Source organism: Paramormyrops kingsleyae, chromosome 14, assembly GCF_048594095.1.
Source record: "Paramormyrops kingsleyae isolate MSU_618 chromosome 14, PKINGS_0.4, whole genome shotgun sequence".
In the NCBI taxonomy this organism is placed as follows: Eukaryota; Metazoa; Chordata; class Actinopteri; order Osteoglossiformes; family Mormyridae; genus Paramormyrops; species Paramormyrops kingsleyae.
Window position 1 is genome coordinate 4,105,560 of NC_132810.1, and position 18,583 is coordinate 4,124,142.

The 18,583-nt window shown below is 41.5% G+C and overlaps 1 protein-coding gene and 1 non-coding gene across 3 annotated transcripts; both read right to left on the reverse strand.

Annotated features, from left to right (window-relative positions):
• Positions 1-4,016: 4,016 nt before the first annotated feature.
• On the reverse strand, positions 4,017-4,180 carry LOC111856250 (U1 spliceosomal RNA). The gene has a single exon (XR_002841080.2). It is a non-coding gene; the product is annotated as a U1 spliceosomal RNA (small nuclear RNA).
• Positions 4,181-6,468: 2,288 nt separating this feature from the next.
• Positions 6,469-8,805, reverse strand: cox16 (cytochrome c oxidase assembly factor COX16). Of its 2 annotated transcripts, none has more exons than XM_023835974.2 (5): positions 8,627-8,805; positions 8,335-8,437; positions 8,152-8,229; positions 7,040-7,108; positions 6,469-6,796 (listed from the first exon to the last, which is right to left on the reverse strand). In XM_023835974.2, the coding sequence occupies exons 2-5, from the start codon at positions 8,395-8,397 to the stop codon at positions 6,698-6,700; spliced, it is 309 nt and encodes a 102-aa protein (XP_023691742.2). In that variant the 5' UTR covers positions 8,398-8,437; positions 8,627-8,805; the 3' UTR covers positions 6,469-6,697. The 2 variants fall into 2 exon arrangements, with proteins under 2 accessions (XP_023691742.2, XP_023691743.2); XM_023835975.2 differs by having other exon boundaries at positions 8,335-8,507.
• Positions 8,806-18,583: the final 9,778 nt, after the last annotated feature.

The window sequence follows — 18,583 nt, forward strand, 5'->3', positions numbered from 1 at the left end:
TCGGTCAATCCTATAGATGACATAGGCACTTATGGAGGGAATGCAAAACAGGAGCACCAGGAAGTGCAAGTAACAAACTCCCGTATCTATAATTAATATCTAGCCGGTGGAGCTTAGGTGAGTTTCCATGCAAGCCCAAGTCTTCAGTTTTTTTTTAACCAGCAGTTTCTGAGAGAAGTGTGTTGTGCATTTCATTATTTGACCGTATTTTGTCTTTTCCAGCACAAATCTGTGTTTTTTTTAGTTGGTTGGTTCTGGCCCTCATAATCCTGTAAGTTCCCATGTAGTTTTCCATCTGCGTATAGCCCTTTACTTTCTGCCTGCTTTTTGGCTGTTGTCCCAATGCGCCCATTTTGAAATTTCCCTCCACACCTGACTCTGCATGTCTCAAGCCAGGAGTCCCTGCATATCAGCAGCCCAGGTCCTGTCAACACCGATTACCCACGTGATCAGTCCGGCAACGGTACCTGCCTTATGAAGAAGACCTGGACTTATTAACTGTTGCTCATATTGAATGTTTCTCTAGCCCCACTTTTAAAGTACCGTTTTTTTTGGCCAGCCTCACTAGCAATGCCATTTGTCCAAAACAGTCACAAGACAAGACATGCAAATACGTAAATCAATCATTCTTCAGGTCATGCAAGTGCAACTATAGTATGTATGACATTGTATGTATAGTGTGTATTTTGTAATGGAACATAGCTCTCTGTTGGGCAAAGCAAATTTATGAGAAATCGTATCTTATCGTTTCCATGACAGCAGAATTTAGCCAAACCACTCACGATTACTCAATACAATGCAGAGGTTGCCTGGCATGCATTTAAACTTTACTCATCCAACTAACAACATTAAATCCAAATGAACTTCCCGAGCTTACAGTGCCGTGTCTTTGCCCCCGTCCTGATTTCCTTTATTTTTTATCATTTTAAAACTGTCGTGTTTTCTCGCATTGTCCTTTGTACAGCATTAAATTTCTTTGGAGATCAGACACAATAAAGTGTTATGGATAAGCAAAAATATAAAGATATTAGGGAGGGGCACCTACTTTGTCACGACACTGTCTGTTCTAGAGGTTGATAGCAAAAAAAACAAAATCATCTGATATATTGGATAGTAAACGGTAACTTGAAAATGGTTTAGCAACATTTAAACTTTCCTCATCCATTTTCCATACCTTCCATAAGCCTACCCAGTACAGGGTCACAATGACCCTGGAGTGTATGGTGGGAGGCACAGGGTACAACGTTAGGGGACAGCCATCAACCTTCGACCTAGTGGTGACATCAGAATCCTATAAGTTTGCTTATCAAAGTTACCCAAAACAAGCTTCGTAAGAATGGTCCTTGTACAATGTGAAGGTTACACCATTGACAAGGATGATGTTTACAAAAGTATGTAGTGCTTTTTCTGCTAAAAGGAATCATTTTAAAAACCCAATCTTTTCCTTTCATTCCCTAGCATAATACAATTTAAGTATTTATTTCATAAATAATGCACAATGTAATGTAGCACTGTAGCCTCAGCACTCCAAGTTATACATTCAATCTGGGAGGGGGAGTAAGAGGAGTTGAAATTAAAAATTAAATTATATAATTTTAAGACATATCTTGTAGGGTGGATAGGCTGTTGGCAATAACATGGATTTTAACCTTTAATAATATTCTGCATCTGTAAGGGGTGGACAATAAATTATATATACACCTATTTGCTGCACAGTAGGCATGACTGTTGATGTCATTCAACACTGAGGCACTTGACAACAATCTGAACATTTGAATCAGAATTGAAATCTTTATCGCCACACAACCAGGGCTGGTGGAAATTTGTGTTGGCACAGCTTGCTACAATAACAGACACCATGACAACAGACAATTAACAATGAGGCACAACGTGCACAGAAAAAAATACAAGACATGCATCAATAGGTATTGCAAAAATACAGACGTAGCCCAAAATTTGGATAAAAGGCAGACAACATAATGCAAGAGGAGACTTTTTACAGTGATGTGTCAAACACTAGAAACGTAAGACAAGACAATATTTATTGATCCTAGGGGGGAATACTGGTGCATACAGTAGCGAGGAACGAGAAGTGCAAACAAACATAATGTGAAACAAGACAAAGTAGAAAGATAATACACATAATGTAAACAAACTGAAAAAGTACACAATACACAAACAGAACATCCTGAAAAAGGATATCAAGGGAATGAATGAATGAATGAATGAATGAATATGTGCAATTATATGTACAAACAGATTGCATCAGACTTCGCATCTCTTGTTGTAGTGCCTGACGGCAGCAGGTAGGAAGGATCTCCAGTAGGGCTTCTTAGCACACTATGGTGGAAGAGAAGGATCTCCAGTAGGGCTTCTTAGCACACTATGGTGGAAGGGGCTCCAAGAGAGCAACAATGGCGTGGATGGGCAGAATAGTTCAAGATGTTGTTCAAATTTGGCACCATGCTGTGGCTGCAGGGCCAGTGCTGTGATGGAGCTGGCCTTCCTGATGAGTTTGCCCAGGTTCCCTACAGGACTGACCCTGGATCCACTGGAGGCTGTGACAGAAGAGGACAGAGGCTGCTGTAGCAGGTAGGCACTTGGAGCGTCACAGGAAGAGAATAAATCCAAGTGATAGCTATGGATTTTGGTTAATATTTCTTCAGCTCGACCATTAAGCATTTTTAGTGCTACGTACGGTTCATATTTAAAGTCCAAAAAGCCAGCTGAGCTTTTATGTAAAGGCTAAAATGAAGACAAATCATATTATATTCTATTCATGTTGAAATAGATCTCATGACCACCCAGTTTTCATTTTTAAAATTGTCACAAAATCATGGTAATTAAGTGGTCTGCTAATACTCATTGCTCCTAGTTGAGCTGACTGCGTGATTCAGATGGCTGTCATTGTAAAAGGTGAAATTCTTCTTTAACATTACCTCGCTGGCAGGGGCAGTAGGTTTGGAACTGAAATAGCTAAATTATTTGGATGACGTGTGTGGATTTTATTGCTCCATTTTACGAGAAATTCCATGAGCAACCAGAAGAGACATGTCTGCGAAGCAGACACACCATTAGCTGCAAACATGAATGTTATTTATAGAGAAAAATAAAATAAAACAAGGAACCAAATTATACAGCAGGGCTCTTGTTTTTCCTGTATCACTGTGGGTCCTTCTCCAGAACTAAATGGGGAGGAGGCTAACTGGAAGGCTCCCACCAGAGAATGCAAAGCAACAGTCATAAAACAGACTGATAGAAGGAGGTGGAGAAGTCCTTCCGAACACATCTTCAATTTTTTAATTGAACTTTCAGGAAGCTGTTGTCAAACGTTTGTAGGCTTGGCTAATGAGGGAATAAGTGAGATTCATTATTTACTGCGCAGTTCCACAGTTTAAAAGTGAAGTCTGTTAAGTTAAATGGGCATGAACATTCAACTGTGCTCTGCAAGCCCTCACCCTACTCCCAAATCCAAAACAGAAATCATTAGTCACAGTTCTATTTTCCTTTACAGCAATTACCATAAAAGAAGCAAATACATTGTCTCACTTCAAATCTTGCTTATTTCCTCAACAAATATATTGTGTATAAGTTTTTTGCAATTCCCATAATGTGCTCATTACCTGTATTAAAATGGCACGTTTTTACAGTACTAATGTTTTTTCCTGGCACTAAATATATTGACCAAATATATTTATATCTAAATGCATGATCCACCCATTTTTTATCTAGTACATCTACAGCTTATCTAGTAGAATTAGAATTTGGTGATCAGTGGTCATTGTTGACACACCACAGCACACAAAAACGAAATGTGTCCTCTGCATTTAACCCATATGTGACGTCGTGACATAGCAGGGGGCAGCTAATTCAGCGCCCGGGGAGCAGTGCTTGGGGGCGTTACCTTGCTCAGGGTACCTCAGTGGTGCCTTGCTGGTCGGGGATTTGAGCCTGCAATCTTTCAATTACAAGTGCGCTACCCTAACCATCAAGACACCACCGCCCGTATAAAAAATCAGGGGAGAGCGTGAACACAGTCCTACGCTACCAGAAATTATGCAGTCAAGATTCCCACATTTGGGGAATTCGCAGGGGTCAGCACAGCCGCAGTGCAATGGCTGGGCCTCACCCTGGGTGAACCACCTTCGTGATCATGGTATCTTCCCTGCCAGGTAAGTAAGCAGGCTTGTCAGTACAGAATTCAGAGATGCCAGTTTGCACAGCAGGAAGAAACTGGAATTGATGGAGCAATGAAGTATAACAGAGAAAGGATAGTGCACACAAAGAGCAGGGCCAGGATGTCACCCGGGGGGTATGAAGTGACAGTATTACAACCACCATAAAACCAAACTACAAAAAGTAAAATACCAATTATTTCACAATGCATAGAAAAATACTCTCATCTAAAAACTCCGATTGGGCTTTTGGGGACACCTAAAAACAAAACCATACACTTAAATGCACATGTACAAATCAAGACCTGGATATTCTCCATCCATGGGAAACCAGAACACATTCAAATCTCAGTCAGAGGAGTTAAATTTGGTTGAGATATTCTTTCATTATGTAAATATGTATTTAGATTAGATGTGATACTTCTACTATGAAAGTTAAAATGATTATCAACCGTGACATCATGCGTAATAAATCCTTACACCTACAGCGCCTCAGGGAGTTCCCGCCAGAGCCTAGAATTGTTAAATACACTTCAAGCAACTTGGTAGCTTTCATACCTTTTCTTCTATATTTAGGCTTGAAACATACTGGCCTTTAATTATAAGATTTAAACAGATGGGGTCCATACCCAGGAAAGGGGTAATGAAGTAAGAGGAGGGACCAGAATGGAGACATTACAGTAATCTTGATACCGTTTGATGTTGTTTTGCATTGTATTGTTACCTCCTATCTGTATTGTTTATCAAAACACCAACATCACAGCAGCCAGTCCAGTTAATTACAACTCCATCATCCATCCATAATCTTTTCAGTTGGGACTGTAACACGTTTGATTTAGAATATGCTTTTGACCAGGGGCAGTTGAGGTTAAGAGCCTTACTCAGTGGTCCAAGGGTGGAATCACTTTGCTAGCTGTGACACTTAAACTAGCAACTTTCCAAGTCTTGTACACTTCTCAGTATTGATTGTTGTTTTACTGTATTGTGTTATTGTGGATATTGCATATATTTATCATTCTTGTCAGCCCGTTTGTACTGGTACACAATGTGTTTCACTTTGAGCAACTATCATCCTGTGTTTTGTATTGCAGCAGTTTGTGTATATTTTTCTGTATGCATGCTGAAACTTTAACCGCACCCATTATACCGAAAAAACTAAAATATTATTCTGCAAAATGGATTTTAAGCGTATCGTGCCGAATTATGCTTTTATCTTTTGAGGAGAATTATTCCATCAAAAGTGTGGTTGATGTCTAAAATTTGAGATATTAGTATCTATAACAAATTAAAATTCATATATTTTTTATTTAGAAATTATTTCGACAACTGCATAGCCATAAAACAGATTTCACACAAAATTCATGGCTTTAAACTACTTTAATATATTACCCCATCCTGAAATTGCTGTCATCAAGTCATACAAAGACTTTACAACTACAGTAAACGTAGGACGTATTGTTTGTTTCGCTTGGCAGGTTCCTGTCATCCTACCTGCAGCAAGTGGATTGGCTGCCCAAGACACACGCACTGTAACAGGCTCATGGGATGATGGAACGGCGGGAAAATTTTGGAATTCCCCTTTTTGCATTTTGTATATTCTTGCTGCACATTTTCTCAGTTTTGGTTTGTGGGTGTGAAGTGTATGGATAGGTTGATGTGTGAAGGTTAGTAACCTGCTGGTTTGTTACGTCCGCCATGATGTGTCGGATACACACCATATTCTAAGGGTCTGTAGGAGTTTTCTCTTTCTCTTCTGCGTTTCCTCCTAATCTAGGGAGGCGGTTCAGGTGCCTTTTTTCTCTTACTCTTCCTTTTGTTCGGTTTTCTGTTTAGAAAAACTAACGCTGTGTAGTTAGCGGTGCAGTGTACGGGGGGGATGTTCAATTCCCAGTCAGCGTACTGGTTTTCTTCTTGTTTATTCTTTTTATCTGGCATTATCTCACCCAGAACTTGCATTGCTTTGTCCTGTTTAACTTCCTTTTATTTTGTCTGTAATAAAAAAAAAATACACTTTTAACTTCAAGCGAACCAGATTGCTTGTTTTTTTCTTTCTCTACTCATTTTATGTCGCACCCATTGAGAATCCATAGATTATCTCGAAACAGTCGTAACAGCATATTTTGGTTTGTGAGAGATAAGCAGAAGTGCACACATGTATCTAGCGTGAACCTCTGACAACTCCTGAAGATGGAACAAAATGGTGTGGTTGTATAAAAAAAACGGACAGTTCAAGCAAGCCGGTCATTAAAGGCCAATAATGCTTGTGTTCTAGATGAACTTCACTATATCTTGGTTTCCAATAATTCATTGTTTTATTTCAAAACATACATGGATACTTTGATCAACCACCAATTATCCTTCACTTTCGTTACAAGTGCTTATGATAAGCCAGTCACCTAAGGTGATTGGAACTCCACTGAAAACTACAGTGCATTGCAGATACTAATGTACTGCTGACGTCTGAGAACTGGGAGTCCTTCTGCATGAACTGCCCCTCTGAGAAACCTCTACTGCTCCCTACTTTACTGGGTTCTCTGCTGGTCCTGATACACACGTGAATCTTCCCATGGCCGTGGGCCTCGAATATTCTTCCAGTCATCTATATTCAATCCTTTAAGTTTCTGTTGGGGCAAGAAAATTCCAGTTATGTAGTTTAGAGGATGACTTGTCACAAAAGCAGGAAACTCTTAGAACAGTAGGTAGATATAACTTGACCTACAGCTATAACAAAATGCTGTGTTGACAATGTAAAACTGCTTAAAAACAAATACACTTCCTACATTTCACAGTACTATTTTTAAGTTTATACTTCTTCTAAGAAACCTCATCTGAATCACATTTTGCTTCTGGGGAACTCTGTGTACCTCATATTCTTCATTCAAGATTACAGACTGGTTCTGGACATTCACTCTGGCCTCCAGTGCCGGGTCCAGCTGAAAAAAAGGGCAAGTGAGTGCAACATTTAAGAATATGACTTTCCCAGCAACTCTTTATGGTAGGCCGGACCATCTAGGTCAGGGGTCACCGGCATGGTGCCCGCGGCCACCAGGATGCCCCCAAGGACCACATGAGTCGCCCGGTGACCCAGATGTCTGCACCCAGTGAATTTAATTTTATCCTGTTGTTATTCTTCTTTAATCACATTTGCATTTATATAGATTTGAAAACGACAATATCTTAAAAAAAGCATTTAAAAGATGTTTATTATACATGAAGTTTAGGAGGGCGTTTCAAACTGGTAGCCCTTCGTATAGCTCAGTACCCGTGAAGTAGCTCTCAGTTTCATAAAGGTTGGTGACCTCTGATTTGGGTAATTATTACATTTACGTTATTTTGCAGACACTTTTGTTCAAAGTGACATACAAGTACCGGAATGCAGGTTCAGCAAGTGTTCCTGAACCCAAACTGGGATAAGGGTCCCAGCGCTCAAGGGTCCAATGTTTACATTCTTGTGTCATATAGTGCATATAATTCAGTATTATTTTCAGTAAAAAATTATCTAATCGGGGCTGAAGTAATCTGAAGACTCCTTTAGCAAGTAGTCAGGGCATTCAAAGCAAAGAAATCCATCTAAACAATGTAACCAGTTTACTGTAATTCCATATTAGGTGGAGAAATAAAAAAAATGTGGCACATGGTGTATGCAACTGATATTTACGACAAGGGATTATCATTATTATTATTAATTATTATTAGTTATTATGGTGGTTAACTTCACTATACACTGGCTACTACTACTTCTTAAATTGCACTATCCCGTATGTCCTTTGCACATTGTCTTGCTGTTTATGTTTAGACTGTGGTCCCTCAGCCTTGCCATTTCATCTCTCTGTATACTTGTATGTGGTTGAAATAACAGTGACGTTCACGTTGACTTAACATAAAGTTTCTAAACGTGCAGCCTACAAAAAGATTTCTCTCCACTATAAAACGTAACCCACGGTGCATTTATACCACTAACAACTTAGATACGTACCTTCTTCTTTATTTTTTGCTCATCGTATCTAATCTGTGTGAATTCCCGAAGTCCAAAAGAGCCTCCTACAACGAGCAGCTGTCAAGCAAAGTGAGAAAGACGTCACCGACCTTACGGATAACACGCACTCTTAATAGCAAAACTTACCATGATTAAAAAACAGCCAACTAACGAGATACTCACAACCATCGGGATGCCATATTTAATCGTTTTGTTTTTTTGTAAAGCGGCTATTTTTCTCCACATCGCTTTAGTTGTACCAATTCTTCCTCAGTTATTTTTCAACCTGCGTGGTATATATTACACCGAAGTTCACAATGACGATACACAACGGATAGGAGGCTTTAGCTGTTAAACTGTAAAACAAAATAATACCTAAGTGATAACCAAAATAACTGTATGGGCAGTCGTTAATGTTCAATAGCATTCAAATATATTGCAGTTAAGCACAGAATTGTCATAATTTGTTACATACTCAGCTCGTAGTAAATTTCCATGGATTTAACGTGCTTTAAGGGCGAAATCTTATTAAGTCTTAGTCATGGTATTTTGTATTCTTGAGCACAGATAGAAAGTGCAAAAACCGATAGCAGCGTGAATCCGAAATTGAGCGCCTGCGCTTCCGGATTTGCGGCCCGCATGCGCGCCGCTTTAGCGCATGCGTATACTGCTTATATTTTACAACGCTGCCCGATTTGTACTGCGCAAATGCAAAGAAAAACTCCACTTGACACCCTAATAATAAAACATCTTGTAAAGTCGCAAAACAATATAGCCTAGATATAATATGATGTACGTCTGCGTGAAGCAATCATAAAACCCCCCAAATTGTATTATGTCAACTATCCGTCAATATCTTTAAAACACTTAGAGGAATGAAAAGAATTAAATTGGCTTGCTCTTGAAATAAGTATAAAAATAAATTCGACAAAAAGTACACTAGAGATTTTTTAACTAAACAGTACTACTGCAAGTGTAAAGGGTTAAGGCTGATAATAGAAAAATAATTTCTTAAAATAGTAAAAATAAATAAATAAATAAATATAGAAGCCTGTAGAATTGGTAAAAGTCTTAATTGTTCAAAAAGTTATTAAAATTAAAAGGAAGATCACGTTAATAAGTTTTCTTTTAAAAAGAAAAAAAAGAGATAACTAAAAATGGGAACCCACAAGTTTCGTTTCAATACGTTTAATTAACCACTAATGATATTGGAGGCAGTTTGCTCCCTTCCATTAGGGGACGCCAGGCTATGGAGAAATGTATGTGCAGAGGCGGAAACCACAGAATAAAACTGTGGTCATCCTGAACGCAATAGCCACGTCTCTGTCTGCTCATTTTCTCCAAATAGGTTAGTAAATGGCTCTGTCCATAAATAATTGTAATTAAGTGCACGGGTGATACGTTTCAATTGGTGAATTAATGTATGTGCTGTGATGTAAATGTAATGTTAGACTGTGTTTTGCTAACATGCGCGAATCTCTAAAATGGCGTGAGTCGCGCCTTCATGGTGAATGCTTACTCTACAGCCGCGCGCCTCGGAGAGTTAGTAGCGTATGTGATGGCCGGTACACGTTTATGACTGTTTCAAGTCTGGTTGTTTCTTTTATTGTAATGTATAAAATAGTACCTTGGCGCTATGACATGTTAAAACCTGACATTTAATAGATAAGTGTTAAGAGTGTGAAAAACTTAATGCTGCGGCTAATGCTCAAAACAATCAATTGTTAAAAAGTTAATCAAATATGCTTAGATGGACTTGACTTAAAATGTAAACGGCTAACTGTGGCTGTGTGGTGTTGACAGAATAAAACTGTGGTCATCCTGAACGCAATAGCCACGTCTCTGTCTGCTCATTTTCTCCAAATAGAGGTGACATCAGCCGGGGAGGGGCTACATTTTGGAGGTCCCACCGAGATAACTGTGTTCGCCGGGAAGGTCCAAAGATTCCGACGTGCCAACCAGAGTGCTACCATTACAAGTACTAGTGATCTTCACTGCAGTAAAGGCCAGCCAGTATACCAGCGATGTCTGCTCTGCGGGACCTGCAGCGAGGAATGAAACAGCAGCTCCATCAGCTAACCAGTGCCAGGAATGTGGAGATTCTGCGTCAGCTTGCAGCTGCGGTGGAAGATGAGGCCACAGGGGACACGCCAGGTCCTGATGCAACCGAATTAGAACTGTTTGATTTTATTGTTGAGTTTATGCAAAGCACACCTCTGAGAAGCCTGGAAGATGAAGGTATGTCACGATTGCTTGTTCTGAATGACCTTATGATGGAGTTGCAGTCAGCCTGTGACGAAGGGGAACCTGAGGTCGCTGCAGAGACTACACCAATAGTAAGGCCAATGGTGAAAAATGTGTCACATGTAAAGAGCTCTTTGGTAGGTAATGAGGTAACGGAAGTGATGAGGTTGTCAGATGTTGCAGCATTACTTCCCCGCCGAGAATTTAAAATATATGGTGGTCAGATCTCTGATTCAGAGTCTGACTTAAGTTTTGGGAACCTGTGTAAACAAATTGACGATGGGCTGGCCGAAGGTTTCTCCGAAACTGAGGTCATACGTACTATATTGAGAATTACCAAACCCGGTACTTTCAAAGAAATGCTCACTACCAAAGATAGTTTGAGTGTAGCCGAGCTCAAACGTTTTCTCAGAGCTCACATCCGAGACAAAAGCAGTACAGAATTGTTCCAAGAGCTTAGCAATACCAAACAGCATGACAAAGAGAGTCTACAACAGTTTATGTACCGTTTAATGGGGCTAAAACAGCGCGTCCTTTTTGCATCCCAACAAAATGGAGCAGAATTTCAGTATGATGGTAAGCTGGTTCAGGGAGTGTTTCTCCACTCCTTGTATCAGGGAGTGAATGAAAAATTCTCCTATGTTAGACGTGACCTAAAACCTTTAATCTCTAACTTGAATGTTACTGATGATCGTGTTTTGGAAACTTTAACACAGTCAGTCAGTGAGGAACTAGAGCGCCAGTCACGCTTAGGTCATACACATAAAACAAAAACTGCAGGTGTCAACTCGGCGCAATGGAGGGACAGTGCTGATCACGTCTCTGCCGAGATGCAAGCCTGTACACTGCAGACCCAAGCCCAACTACAAGCTAACTGCACTGCTATTACCGAATTGACAGCCCAAGTTTCATCACTGGCCAGGAGCTTGGAGAAAGTTCTTACCCCAGCAGTCAATATGGTAGGAGCATCCTATGTTACCCCAGCTCGAACACTACAGTCGCCAAAGCCAGAAGCTCGGGGTAAATGTAAGCAGTGTGTAGAGAGGGGGGAAACAAACTGCACTCACTGCTTTAAGTGCGGGTTAGAGGGACATAGAGCAGTCGGCTGCTTAATCAGAACCCAGCCCCCGGGAAACGGGAATCGGTCGTTGGGGAGGGACCACCAGTGACCGCCACTAAGCCAGTGTCCCATGTAACTGCAACCTTAGTTACTAAGGGAATGAAACACCAGAGTACCAACCAAGAGAGACAGTATAGTAAGGGGGCCAAGCGAAACCGTATAGCCAAGTTAATTGGACGACGATGTTTGCTAACCTGCTATCTCAATGGGGTAAAAGCCGAAATGCTGCTTGACAGTGGGGCACAAGTTTCTATCGTTGAAAGATCATGGGTGGAGCAAGCTTTGCCAGACATTGAAATTCAGCCACTTGAGAGGCTTTTGCCAGAAAACCCCCTTAAAATAGTAGCTGCTAATGGAACAGATGTGCCTTTTGATGGTTGGATTGCAGTCCTCTTGGAAATCAGAAGCCTTAGACATGGCAGATTGGCTGTCCAGGTTCCGATGCTGGTGAGCCAGAATTGTGCTAGTGGTCTGTTGTTAGGATTCAATGTGATAGAGGAGATCATATTGGAAAGCCTTGAGAATCCAGACACGGTAAGCCTGAGTGAACTCCTATCAGAAGCAACGAAACTTAACAAACAGACGGCTGAATCCCTTGTCTCAGTAGTTAGTTCCTGTGTTGAGGGGCCAAATCAAGCAAGACAAAATCCCGTCATTATGAGATTGGGGAGGAGGGGCCTTACTGTCCCTCATGGCCAGGTATGTCAGGTTATGTGTCGTCTTAGACAATGGCCACATGGGGGCACAATGTTGTTTGAACCATTGACGGAGAGTCAATTACCCGAGGGGCTAGAAATATTCCCAGCGCTGGTGGATGTGCCACCTGGCCTGTCAAAATGGGTTAAGCTTCCCATTCAAAACCCCACATGCCATGATATTTTTGTGCCCAAGAGAACTGTACTTGGATCCATTGAAGAAGTTGGAAATGGTATACCCACGCAGCTATGCTTCCATCCACAGTCATCACCACCATCAGTAAATGACTCGTTGTTGTGTTCAGCACAACTGAGTATGGACAACAACAATGTGGGAGAAGGGGCGAAGCACAGGCCACAGACACAAGAGAAATGGCATCCAGCTGTTGATATATCCCACCTCAATGAAAGAGAGCAGGAAGTAGTGCGACAAATGCTGTTTGAAGAGTCTGATGTGTTTGCCAAAGAAGAAGGGGATATAGGCTGTATACCAACTCTGCAGCTCAAAATCAATGTAACTGATAATACACCGGTACAGAAGAGTTATCGTGCTATCCCCAGACCATTATATAATGAAGTTAAAGAATATATTCAGAACTTGTTGAGAAGAGGATGGATCCAAAAGTCTGTATCTTCTTACTCCTCACCTGTGGTGTGTGTACGTAAGAAAGATCAGAGCTTACGCTTATGTGTGGATTTCAGAGACTTGAACAGAAAAACAGTCCCAGATCGGCATCCATTACCACGAATCCAAGACCTGTTGGACAGCTTGGGGGGTAACACATGGTTTTCCATCCTTGATCAAGGAAGCGCCTATCACCAAGGGTTCATGAGTAAGGAGTCCAGGCACCTAACTGCTTTCAGTACTCCATGGGGCCTATACCAGTGGATTCGTATCCCCTTTGGTTTAACTAATGCCCCTGCGGCGTTCCAGAGATGCATGGAGGGGGTGCTAGAAGGTGTGAGGGATGAGTGCTGTGCTCCCTACCTTGATGACGTGCTCTGTTATTCTAAAACTTTTGATGAGCATATCCATCACCTCCGACAAGTCTTCCACCACCTAAAAGACCATGGCATCAAACTGCGACCAGCTAAATGTGAATTGTTCAGGAGAGAGGTACGTTATGTTGGCCGTTTGGTGTCTGATGAGGGTATTAAAATTGACCCCAAGGACTTGGAGGCAGTAGTTGCCCTTAAACAGAAGGTCCCACGCACAGTAGCAGAAGTCCAGTCACTGGTTGGATTTCTAAGCTATTACCGATCATTTGTCCAAGATTTTTCCAGGTTGGCACGACCCCTGTACACACTGCTGCAGAAACCTCCTGAGGACTCCATCAATGGTGCCAAGCTTCAGACCACCCCACACAAAACTCAAAAAAAAAAGGGAAATGGAGGGCAGTTACACCCTAAAACACCTGTCAACTGGACTTCAGAGCACCAGGATGTAGTTTCGAGGTTAGTGGATATGCTGGTCCATCCTCCGGTGTTAGCTTATCCTGACTTCAACTTGCCATTCATATTACACACTGATGCATCAAATGAGGGTCTAGGGGCCGTGCTGTATCAACAGCAGGGTGATAAGCTTAGGGTGATTGGTTATGGGTCAAGAACCTTATCCCCTGCAGAGAGAAATTATCACCTCCATTCAGGGAAGCTTGAATTCTTGGCCCTGAAGTGGGCCATTTGCGAAAAATTTCGTGATTATCTGTATTATGCCCCAACGTTTACAGTTTATACAGATAACAACCCCTTAACCTATGTCCTGACCTCTGCTCGCCTCAACGCGGTTGGACATCGGTGGGTAGGTGAACTTGCCGATTTTCATTTTGATATAAAGTATCGGTCAGGTAGAACAAACGTAGATGCTGACACCCTGTCGAGGCACCCGGTTGACCTCCACGAGCACCTTGCTGAACATTCTGAGGCTCTGTCACATGAGATTGTGTCTGCTGTATGGCAGGGGAGTAAGGCTGCACAGAATGATAACATACCGTGGGCGGCCATGTTACATCTTAGCCAGAACGACACAGATGTGGTGCCCATTCATAATGTTTCCCCGTTCAAGGCGGAGGACATTAAATCGGCACAAAGGGCTGACTCAGCTATTGAGAAAGTAATTTCCTTGAAACTAAAGAATTGGACCCCAAATGATAGAGAAAAGAAAGACATGGCAAAGCAAACACGCAGATTGCTCTTTGAATGGAGTAAACTAGTACTGGATGATGGAATTCTATATCGCTTGGCTGGGCAGCATAGACAGTTAGTTCTCCCTGACACATTGAAACCAGTTGTGTTAAAGTGCTTGCACAATGACATGGGTCATGTTGGGGCAGAAAAAGTCATTCACCTTACCCGTGAGAGGTTTTACTGGCCCTACATGCAGCAGGAGATAGAGGATTATGTCATGAAGCAGTGTTCTTGCCTGAAACAGAAACAACCTAATACACCACAGAAAGCCCCCATGTGCTCCATCACTACTAGTTCCCCGTTTGAGCTAGTTTGTATAGACTTTCTTCACCTCGAACCAAGTCAAGGTGGCTATGAATACATTTTGGTCATTATTGACCACTTCACCCGTTTTGCTCAAGCGTACCCAACCAGGAATAAAGCAGGGAAGACAGCAGCTGAAAAGATATTTCAGGATTTCATTCCTCGGTTTGGATACCCTGAGAAACTCCATCATGATCAGGGGCGTGAATTTGAGAATAGTTTGTTTCAGAGACTACAACAACTGGCAGGCATTTCTCATTCACGAACAACACCATACCACCCCCAGAGTAACCCAGTGGAGAGACTGAACCGCACCCTGCTCCAGATGCTGCGGACCCTGCAGGAGGAGAAAAAAAATCAGTGGAAGGACTTCTTACCCCACATAGTCCACGCCTATAATTGTACTAGGCATGAGTCTACTGGTTTTTCCCCGTTCTTCCTCTTGTATGGCAGAACTCCACGACTTTCAGTCGATCTACTTTTTCCTCCACAAAAAGAACCAGATCCATCAGATCATCAGTCATATGCACAAAAATGGGCATCCAGGATGAGAACCGCTTACCAGATTGCTGCAGATAATAGTGCCAAGTCTTCAGCAAAGGGCAAGAAACTTTATGACAAAGGGTCACGGAGTGTAGCTCTCCAACCAGGGGACAGAGTGCTAGTCCGAAATCTGTCTGAGAGGGGTGGACCAGGAAAGCTTCGCTCGTATTGGGAGACTTTGGTGCACCGAGTAGTGGAAAGAGTGGGTGATGGTCCTGTCTATAAAGTACAGGCAGAGAGAGGCTCAAAAAACCTGCGTGTCCTTCACAGGAACCTGCTTCTTTCTGTGAATGATCTCCCTCTTGAAGTAGAACCGATTGTTGGAGAGGGATCTAAGCAGTTGAAACCAGGAGCAGGGAAACATCCCACCAGTAACGTAAGTCAACCGGTAACAGACAGTGAGGGGGAAGAAGAGCCTTCTTACCATTATGGCACCCCTAGTAGGCTACCCTGCTACCGAATGACAAGATCCCAGCGACGGACACTGAGCTCCCAGATGATCGCTACAGATGATGTTATGGAGGATCAGCTGGAACAGGATGTTCATGAGTCTGAAGTGGCTGCAGAAGTGGGTAAGAGATCATACCCGCTTGAGGAGGAAGAAGAAATGCAGGAAAATGGCACAATGGTGGAGGAGACTCAGGAAACACAGGAAATGGAGGAAGAGTCTGTAGAACAAAAAGAAGAGACAGTCGACAAGGCAGAAATGGAGGTAAGAAGAACCCAGCGGAGGGTGACACCAAAGGAGAGGCTTACCTACGACACCTTAGGCCAACCATCCTACCAGCCTTGGCATGCAGAGATCAATGCACTAATGCCTTACCCACTCCTTCCTGCTTACCTCCAAATACTTCCAAGGCCTTATTTGATCAATGGGCCCACTTTCACCCCAAATATTTACGCTCCAGTATATTGAGGTCTAACTGTTACATTTTTGCAAATGTCAGGAGACATTCAATCAAGTAGAGGAGAGTGTAAAGGGTTAAGGCTGATAATAGAAAAATAATTTCTTAAAATAGTAAAAATAAATAAATAAATAAATATAGAAGCCTGTAGAATTGGTAAAAGTCTTAATTGTTCAAAAAGTTATTAAAATTAAAAGGAAGATCACGTTAATAAGTTTTCTTTTAAAAAGAAAAAAAAGAGATAACTAAAAATGGGAACCCACAAGTTTCGTTTCAATACGTTTAATTAACCACTAATGATATTGGAGGCAGTTTGCTCCCTTCCATTAGGGGACGCCAGGCTATGGAGAAATGTATGTGCAGAGGCGGAAACCACAGAATAAAACTGTGGTCATCCTGAACGCAATAGCCACGTCTCTGTCTGCTCATTTTCTCCAAATAGGTTAGTAAATGGCTCTGTCCATAAATAATTGTAATTAAGTGCACGGGTGATACGTTTCAATTGGTGAATTAATGTATGTGCTGTGATGTAAATGTAATGTTAGACTGTGTTTTGCTAACATGCGCGAATCTCTAAAATGGCGTGAGTCGCGCCTTCATGGTGAATGCTTACTCTACAGCCGCGCGCCTCGGAGAGTTAGTAGCGTATGTGATGGCCGGTACACGTTTATGACTGTTTCAAGTCTGGTTGTTTCTTTTATTGTAATGTATAAAATAGTACCTTGGCGCTATGACATGTTAAAACCTGACATTTAATAGATAAGTGTTAAGAGTGTGAAAAACTTAATGCTGCGGCTAATGCTCAAAACAATCAATTGTTAAAAAGTTAATCAAATATGCTTAGATGGACTTGACTTAAAATGTAAACGGCTAACTGTGGCTGTGTGGTGTTGACAGAATAAAACTGTGGTCATCCTGAACGCAATAGCCACGTCTCTGTCTGCTCATTTTCTCCAAATAGAGGTGACATCAGCCGGGGAGGGGCTACACAAGCATTTCAAAGATATATTTTTATAAATATTTCTGAATTTTTGTATGTATACACTGACCAGCCACATTGTTCAGAACATCACAATAATGCTACTAATTATACAATTATAGATTAGTGATGTCGCCATGTTCGCTGTAGCATACCCTCATCGATGGTGACAATGGCATCAGTGATCCTCTGCTTTAGATTAATGATGTCCCGTATCTTTGTTTGCAATGTGATTAATAACTTTGGTAGCCAATGAGTACATAGAACAAATCTGATGAAGATATCTCATCAATAGCCTTTGTAGAACATTTGTAGAGACTTTATGGACACCCTGTACTTTTTTCTCCCAGACCAGTCTGTCTTCTTCATGGCAAGGAGTCACCATGCTGCTGGGAAAATTCCTTAGATTCTTTTGACCAGGCAACATTTTTACAGTTGTCAAGTGTCCGGTTTCATGACTCCTGCGCCCACTTTAGCCTGAGTTTCCTGTTCTTTAGTGAGAGGTGTAACCCAATATAGTATTTTGCTGTTGCAGTCCAGCCACCACAAGGTTCAATGTGCTGCACTTCAGTGATGCTTTTATACCCACCGCTGTTACTGCTGTAGAGTAGTTGCAATACTGTAGCCTTCGCATCAGCTTGAACCAGGCTAGCTATTCTAATGATGGCCCACAAAACTATTACCCACTGTATGTTTCATATTTTAACATTATATGGTATATATCATTATAAATATTGAGACCGTTGTGTGAAAATACCAAATCAGCAGGTTCTGAAATACGCAAAACCATGTCATGGTCAAGTCACTTCCTCATTCTGATGTTTGATATGACCATTAACTGAAGCTTTCAACCTGTGTCTGCATGACTTTATACATTGAGCTACTGCTATATGATTGGCTGATGAGAGATTTGCATGAACAAGGTATTCTGTACAGATGTTCCTAATAAAGTGGCCAGTGAGCTTACAGTATCAGCCTTATAGTACCAGTCACAAATTTGAGCACATTCAAATGTATGGTTCTCAATATCAAGCTTGAAGTTGCTATGCTATGGGTTGCTTTGTTGGTGACAGATTATCTTTACCAACCAGTATGGCTATCACAACAAACTTGAATGGCATGCCAGACTGTCAGACTTAGTTGATTGGGGAGTCCTTTGGATTACAGCACGAAAAGTCAAAATATAATTTTAAACTGTGCAGAACTTATCTGGGAAAGATGGTAAGTAAGCAATTCAATTTAATGACCTGGATTGCCAAATCTCCAGACTTAAATCCCATATGACTTTTATGGGAGGAATTGGACAGAAGTAAAGTAACCCACAAACGCTCTACATCTTCTAAAACTGCTACAGAAGAGCTGGGAACATGTCAAATGATTTCTTGCTCATCTTTGTGAAGCTGATTTGGTACTCCATGTTTTGTTGTATTGTGCTATACTGTAATATGCTTTGTCA

Excerpts from the sequence above, each read along its gene's own strand:
- cox16 (XM_023835974.2), bottom strand. The coding sequence starts at position 8,397 with ATGTGGAGAAAAATAGCCGCTTTACAAAAAAACAAAACGATTAAATAT. Across the intron at positions 8,230-8,334 it reads AATATGGCATCCCGATGGTT|CTGCTCGTTGTAGGAGGCTC; the intron begins GTGAGTATCTCG and ends TTTGCTTGACAG. Across the intron at positions 6,797-7,039 it reads TCTTGAATGAAGAATATGAG|AAACTTAAAGGATTGAATAT; the intron begins GTACACAGAGTT and ends TTGCCCCAACAG.